Source organism: Nematolebias whitei, chromosome 3, assembly GCF_014905685.2.
Source record: "Nematolebias whitei isolate Nwh7 chromosome 3, NemWhi1, whole genome shotgun sequence".
Taxonomy (NCBI): domain Eukaryota; kingdom Metazoa; phylum Chordata; class Actinopteri; order Cyprinodontiformes; family Rivulidae; genus Nematolebias; species Nematolebias whitei.
In genome coordinates, this window is record NC_056500.1 from 35,529,144 (window position 1) to 35,537,507 (window position 8,364).

General features: G+C 41.7%; 1 protein-coding gene across 1 annotated transcript; it reads right to left on the reverse strand.

Annotated features, from left to right (window-relative positions):
* Window positions 1-1,515: 1,515 nt before the first annotated feature.
* synpo2b (synaptopodin 2b) lies at window positions 1,516-6,745 on the reverse strand. Its single transcript, XM_037674316.1, has 3 exons — window positions 6,730-6,745; window positions 4,567-5,154; window positions 1,516-3,785 (listed from the first exon to the last, which is right to left on the reverse strand). Exons 1-3 carry the CDS (start codon window positions 6,743-6,745, stop codon window positions 1,516-1,518), a joined length of 2,874 nt encoding a protein of 957 aa, XP_037530244.1.
* Between the last annotated feature and the right edge of the window lie 1,619 nt (window positions 6,746-8,364).

Consider the following 8,364-nt stretch of genomic DNA (forward strand, 5'->3'; position numbering starts at 1 on the left):
AGCAAAGTTTAACTAGCATTAGCTTATCTTCTTACGCCGTCTTGCATTCCTGCATCGGCATAGTACTGCTGTATGGCCTCCTACACGCTTATACATAAATCTGCTGTTTCTTCTATCAGCACCAGTCTTCAATAACTGAAAATAACTAATGTCAAAATGACGGTTTTAGAAAAGTTTATGAAATATTATCATTAAAAAAGTCATAAAATCTCAGAAACAGATTTTTAAGACTTTGATCCTGGTTCCTCTTGGACTAGCCATTAGCTCATCAGCCAGTCACAAATAAAGTCAGTTTCTCCAAACTGAGGTTGTTGAAAGAACTGTCTAGAACAGGTAAGATAATTATGAATTAAACAGCACACCAACTCCAAATGTGTGAACTTTTTGATTACAGTTGTTTGTAATGAAGCTTTACAAAGTCCAATAGAAATAATATTAATTTTCAAAAATCTAATTTATATTACGAGGAAGCGTGTTAAGTTAGTTGGAATAATAAGTGCTGGTGGTTGAGAAAAAAGTGGTAAAACGTGTGAAGTGCTGAGGCACATAAAGTAGGAAGAACAGATCACTCAGAGCATGTGAGATATATAAAAAACAAACACAAGTAGAAGGAAAAAAGAAATTTAATAGCAAGACAGAGCTGAAGGTACAAGAATTTCATCAGAAAAACACACAGGGACAGAAGAAGACAGCTGTTTCCCTCGTTTCACCCAGAGTTTAATCTTAATAATGAGTTCAATAAGTGATGAAACGAGTGGAAACAAAATATGAGGTGACATTTCTGACAGTTGGACAAAATGTCCATGGCAGATGTGGAAAACATGTCCTTGTTCGAATAATTTAGGAGTCTTTGAGTTAGTTTATCACAATAATGATGCTCCAGTTTGTTCTGAAATTATCAAAGTCTGGAATGAGACTGAAGGAATCAAGAACTGTGTGCACACAAATGAAATGTGTAGGTAGGTTTTACCCCTAAGAAACACAATAAATGATTTAAAGTTCTCTGCATTTACGACTGTACAGGTAAGTTATTGTTATCCCTGATTATTTAATCACTTGCATTTGAAATACAATTATTTGTTTTGTGTAGGGATTTCTGCTATGTAAAAATTACATAAAAAACTACTACTACTAATAAAAATGTATAAACTACAAATGACAGGCGGTAGCTGAGCAAGCCTCTGCAGATTTTATTGGACATTTAAAGGCTCTTCCAGAGAACCATTAACATTATTTTACTTTATCCTCCTTCTTCTGTTTAGAGGCACAGATATTTGTCCTACTTCCCTGTGTCCAGAGATTATTTTATTGTGAAAGGGTGGATAAAATTTTAATTATCACAGTTTGTAAACTGCTACATATATCCTGGTAGCTGCATACTGTTTTAAACTTTAGGTCAGGTCTACATTTAGTGCAAAAGTCTAAACATTTCCATTTGTCAAGATGTTTCAGGAGCTCTGAGTCACAGGCATGATGATGTAATTATTGTCTCGGACTACATGACCATGTACAGTGTTAGACTGAAGGAAGCATAGCAACAGGCTTCCACTGTTTTCCTGCCACCCCCGGCTTCTTAGCAGAAAATGTTGGCCGAGGAGCCATTTGACGCACGCCTCTGGCAATAAGAGATGCAGGAGAGAAAGCTGAAGCAATGCTGTCGCCAGGGGTTGAGTGCTGGGAGGATGTGCGTGCAGGCCGAGCGCTCGCTGCTGTCTGGCTGCTCGTGTGAGGAGCTGCAGTGGTGTCAGCGAGCTTTTCATCCAAATGCTTGTCAGTTAAAAGTGGCTGGGCTGAGCTTGCATTTTGAGTGGAGGGATTTTGAGGACTTACCAATCCAGAAGATTTAGCAGGGGACTCAGGTTCAGAAGGGATAAATGAATGAGAGGAGGCAGACTTTTGTTTAAGGTTTTTGGTGACTTCAAACTTTGACACGGGGGTTGGTTTGGGGCTCAGACTTTTGGCCTCGGAGGTTGCATCATATGTGAACAGTGACGAGCTCAACTGGTAAGGCTGGTGTTTCATAATATCTAAAGCGTTGAGTTGCTTGGGGGCAGATTTAGGTTTCTCTTTGGGCTTGATCTGAGGGCTTGTGGAAGGGGGTTGTTTGGCTGCAGGTTGAGGATGGAACGGCGACAGAAGAGGATTATATGACACAGGAGGTGGGGCACGAATATTGGATGAATATCTCCAAGAGTTGGGGAGGGACATGGTTGGTGAGGGGGATCTTGTTTTGTGAGCTTTCACTGTTTCAGCCTCAATAACAAACTTCTCCATCCGTGACTGCCTTTTGGCAAATAGTTTTGCACCTTTTCCTGCCATGGCTGGACCATCACCAGCCTGATTGTTACCTCTGACTTGAACTTGTGCCTTTGGGGAAACTTGTGGGACGTATGGTTTTCCTGCATGTGGAGGAGCACTCTCTGACTTATTCACTGAGGCTAAATGTGGGCTATAAGTAGGACTACGGGCCTGCATACTCACAGGGGACTGTGACGGCTGTTGACTCCAGATATTTGTGGTTGGCTGAAGATGAAGCAGAGAAGAGGAGCTGATTGGAACCCGGGCGTTGGCAGCTGATTGAAGTGTTGCCTGTGTTGGATCCGATGCCCAATGGCTGGCCACCTGCTGAGGCTGAGCCCAATCTTGCTGCTGTAAATATTGCTGACTGTGGGGCCTGACAGGACTGTGGGAGGGCTGTGACACCGGACTTCTTGAAGGGTTAATGGGCTCACTTGAAGAACTCTTCATCATCCAAGGTGGGCAGGCAGGGTCGATGGTTGGTTTTGGGGCAACTGGAGGTGGATTCTTGAGTTTTATTGTTCTGGGTTGCATGAAGTTGCAAGCCTCAGCACCCAAACTAAAACAGTCTTCTTCAGACTCAATGTAAGACCTCCTATCCCCTTTGTTCTGAATGTGAAGTTCTGATTCTTTTCTTGACACGGATGGGTGTTTATTGGCAGTTTTCCGTTTAAACTCTGGTAGGATGGTGGTCTTGATAGCTGGCACAGAGATTCGTTCATCTCTTGAGGCTATGATGTCTCCAGTTGGTGACCAAACCTTTGGGTTAGTGTTTATCGGTACAGGTACTTTGAATTTTGGCTCATGCATCTTTGTGGCAGGAACAGGCATGTCTGCAGTTGCAGCAGCTGAGCCATCTTGAAATCCCAGGAAAGGTTTTGCAGTCCTATTTGGCACCAAAGGTTTTGGCACAGCGGAGGAGTGGTTCACCTGCTGGATATCTTCATGGTTATCTAAATAAGAGAGCACATAACTTTTCCTATTGTCGTAAATGTTCTGCGATCTGGATGTTTGCAATTCTTGTACGCTCATTTCAGTCAATCCTTTATTCATCAGTTCTTCATGCTCTGACCCGAGGTCATCCATTCGCTTGCGTCTCTGATCGAACATCAAAACTCCCTTCTCTCTTGTGTCTGCCAGTGTTTCCATATCCTGGATGCGTCCCCAGTTTAGACCCAAGTGATGCTGCTGGTGATAAAGAGAAAACTGCTCCTCGAGCTCTGAATCACTCGAAGCCACAAAGTTACACTCAACTGATCCAACTCTGCCAGGTTCCCCCTCTATCGGGTCAAAGATATCGAGGGGGTGAACACCGGTTCCGTAACTCACAAGGGTGTACTTCTTGACCCTCTGACGACGTTTTTTGAAAAGCACAGCTCCCTTGTTTTGGGGGTTGGGTGCGTTGGCTAGGAGCTGGGCAATTCTCCTACATTTAGACTTGGTCTCCTTCACATGTCTCTCTGACTGGCTCTCTTTATGACCAAGGCCTGAAACAAAAAACGACACAAAGAAAAGAACAGAAAGGGGGTGGGGGGTGTTGATCAGCATAAAAAACTACTGTTAGCAAACATTATGTCATCAGTGAAAACCCTTTAGTCAATTAAAAGGATAAAAATACTTCACTAGACAAATACCTGAAGAGTTTCACTATTTTTATTTGAAGCCAGCATGACAAGTAAAATGTTTCAAGCTCCCTCTTGCTGAACTAAGCACACTAATAAAAGCATCATATTTACTTACAGCTAACCCATGAGGGATCTGTAAGGGAAGGAAAGTGAGGAGTTCACTTTCCATTGCAGTCACGTCTTATAGTTGGAAAAGGCATCGAGTGACAGTCCAAAGAGAGAGAGAGACACATGTTGGTGTCTGTCAAATCTGCTCCTGCCGGCCTCGTCATATGGTCCTGTTTTATTCTTATCCTGCATGGACTAATAAAGCCGTGGGAATTCTCCCCTTAAGTCCACCTCAAAAAGATCCTACGTAATATCATGAAAATAGCAGCATCCATTGTGTTAACCACAAGTTATTCAGTGTTTATGCCAAATCTTTCAGTGTCACAAGATTACTAGAATAAATACAGGCAAAAATTAATAATAATACAGTTTTAGTTTTTGTAATTTGAAACTTGAGTTTATGCATTGAAGCCACCACTAATAGTCTCTAATTTGTGCACAAATCCCATGATCATTTCAAATTACAACTGGAAACTGCACAGTCTGGACATTCAGTGTCTGAAATATCAAAATAAGGGTTAAGGCAGATACTTACGTGTTTGTCTCAGCTTTTGCCTGTCTGCTTTGCCGAGATCTCCGTCAGCACCCAAGTTTATCCTCCCTGCCTGCTCAGTATTCTCGTCTGAAATTCCAGAGAACACAGAAGCAGGAGGTGCTTCGGCACTCCCTCCTTCCTCTGAAGATTCGACACTCCTGTTCTCAATCCTAGGGCCCTGCCTATCTCTGGTTTCTTGGGCCTGTTCTGTGCTCGGGGTCAGGACCTGGATCATGTCAGCAGCACTGCCAAGAGAGGAGGAGGATGAAGGCTGCAGATGTTGCCGGGAAATCTTGCCTTGAAGCTCTGGGGATGAGGGTGTTGATGTTTGAGTGGTTTGAATGCGAGGAGATTCTGTGATTGTCTCTCTGGATTCATGTGGGCAGATTGGAGAGTCAGGGTCAGACCTGGATACATCAGGGTTCTGTGGGTCTGAGGGGGACCCACTGTCATTGTCTTCATCGTAAGACTCTGCTAAAGGTTCAGAAGCACAAAGTTCCTGAGAACCATCTGAGCCTGACCAGAGTAGTCCACTATGGTCCAGGTCTTCAGCTTCTGGGTCCATTTCTGGTGCAGTTTCACAAAGTCCTGGGACAAGACAAAGATGAATCCAACTTTAGCGCATATTAGACACATTAGTACATGCTCACCATTGCCTATAAGTTAACAACTTGAGTTTGTTTGAAAAACTTTATTCAATAATAAAAAGATATGTTTTGAAGGGACCCACTAGTTGAAACAATGTGCCTTACTTTAATTCAATTCTATTCAGTTTATTTATATAGAGCCAAGTCACAACAGAAGTTATCTCAGGACACTGAACAGAAACATTCATATATATAAAAAGTAAGTTAATAACATTATTTGTCTAACTACTTCAGTTATAAAACAAGACCGTAACAATACTGTAGGCTGTTAATTTTTATAATTGCTAAAAATTATTGGCACACAAACATCACTACTTCATTTACATTGAAATGCATTCTGGGTAAATGACATAGAAAGGTTGACCTTCAGCCCTTTAATTTGAACCAGAGCCCGTTGACAGAAAATGAATAAATGACTCAGCTTTCACATTAGTTCCAGAGCTACTTCACAGGTGCTGGTCATAAAATTAGAATATCATGAAAAAGTTGATTTATTTCAGTAACTCCATTCAAAAAGTGAAACTTGTATATTATATTCAATTGTTACGCACAGACTGACTGACATATTCCAAACATTTATTTATTTTAATGTTGATTATAACTAACAACTAATGAAAACCCCAAATTCAGTAGCTCATAAAATTAGAATATTGTGAAACGGTTCAATGTTGAAGACAATTGGTGCCACACTAGAGTCAGCTAATTAACTCAAAACACTTGCAAAGGCCTTTATATGGTCTCTCAGTCTAGTTCTGTAGGCTACACAATCATGGGGAAGACTGCTGACTTGACAGTTGTCCAAAAGATGACCAATGACACCTTGTACAAAAAGGGCAAGACACCAAAGGTCATTGCCAAAGAGGCTGGTCTTTCAAAGAGCTCTGTGTCCAAGCACATTCATAGAGAGGCAAAGGGAAGGAAATGATGTGGTAGAAAAAAGTGTACAAGCAATAGGGATAAATGTACCCTGAAGAGGCTGGTGAAATCAAACCCATTCCAAAATGTGGGGGAGATTCACAGAGTGGACTGCAGCTGAAGTCAGTGCTTCAAGAACCACCATGCACAGACGTATGCAAGACCTGTGTTTCAGCTGTTGCATTCCATGTGTCAAGCCACTCTTGAACAAGAGACAGTGTCAGAAGTATCTCACCTGGGCTAAAGACAAAAAGGACTGGACTCCTGCTGAGTGGTCCAAAGTTATGTTCTCTGATGAAAGCAAATTTTGCATTTCCTTTGGAAATCAAGGTCCCAGAGTCTGGAGGAAGAGAAGAGAGGCACAGAATCCACATTGCTTGAGGTCCAGTGTCAAGTTTCCACAGTCAGTGATGGTCTGGGGTGCCATGTCATCTGCTGGTGTTGGTCCACTGTGTTTTCTGAGGTCTACGGTCAACACAACCATCTACCAGGAAATTTTAAAGCACTTCATGCTTCCTGCTGCTGACCAACTTTATGGATGTGCAGATTTCATTTTCCAACAGGACTTGGTACCTGCACACAGTGCCAAAGCTACCAGTACCTAGTTTAAGAACCATGGTATCCCTGTTCTTAATTGGCCAGCAAACTCGCCTGACTGATCAACTCCATGTCACGTCGCATTACTGCAGTAATCCAGGTAAAAGGAGCCCCAACTAAGTATTGAGTGCTGTACAATCTACAATCCTCTTTACAATCTACATCCATAATGTAGATAAAAACACCCCTAATGCATCCATACATTTCTATGCTGATGACACAGTTGTTTATTGTCGAGCTAAAACTGTTGCTAAGGCTTTCCAGCTTTTGAAATCTGCATTCAACAACATCCAGACAGATTTGTTCCACCTCAAACTTATCCTAAATGTCGACAAAACCAAAGGGATGCTTTTTTCAAATAGGAAGTTGGTCCCAGCAGTTCTTCCTCTGATCTCATCCTCAAATGGTGTCCCCATTGAATTTGTTGATTCCTACAAAAATTTGGGCATCTTGGTCAACTCGCATCTCTCTTTTAAGCTCCATGTGGAAAACTTGGTAAAGAAACTGAAAGTTAAACTGGGTTTCTTTTTCAGAAACAGATCCTGTCTAACTCTGAATTCTAGAAAACGCCTTGTATCTGTGACTTTCCTTCCCTCAATTGATTACGGTGACATTATTTACATGAACGCTCCTACAAGAACCCTGCAGATGTTGGATGCTGTCTATCATGTTGCACTAAGATTCATAACTGGCTGTGATTATCGTACCCACCACTGCACCCAGTATTCACTGGTTAACTGGACATCATTAACTTCACAAAGACTCTCTCACTGGTACATTTTCATCGTTAAATCACTTCTTGGTCTGCTGCCTTCATACATCTCCTCCATGTCTCTGCGTGAGTGCAGCTACAGCGTGCGCTCTCAGGACATCATTACCGGCAGTGTTCCCTCAGTGCTAACTGAACTAGGCAAAAGGGCCTTCTCCTACTCTACTCCTGTTTCCTGGAATATCTTACAAAAAGATCTGAAGCTCTCGACCTTGACCTCTCTAAGTGGCTTTAAGAATCTGTTGGACTCCTGGCAGGGACCAATGCAGACATGCTCCTGTTTTTAGTTTTCTACATTCACCTTAGAATCTAGCTGTTTTTTGTTACTTTTCTTTTCTTTTTACTTTTTTTTTTTTTAGCCATCCTATATGCTAAAAAAAAATTGTATGACTTTTTTAACTGTTTATTGTTGTCGTTATTGTCCATTGTTATCATCATTCTTTGTTGAAATCAGGTCTCTCTTGTAATTGAGTCCTCGAGGCTCAATGGGATTTACCTGTCTAAATAAAGGTTGAATGAAAGTTTCACTTTTTGAATAGAATGACTGAAATAAATAAACTTTTACATGATATTCTAATTTTATGACCAGCACCTGCATATGATGTTAGCCCCCCTGAGCTTATATACAGTATATGTGATTAGCTCCAGAGCTAATATATATTAAATTAGCCCCCCAGAGCTATATATATATATATATATATATATATATATATATCCATCCATTTTCTTTACCCGCTTATTCCATTTTGGGTCACGGGGGTCGCTGGTGCCCATGTCCAGCAATCACTGTGCGAGGGGCGGGGTACACCCTGGACGGGTCGCAAGTCCATCACAGGGCCACATAGAGACAAACAAGACAAACAACCATTC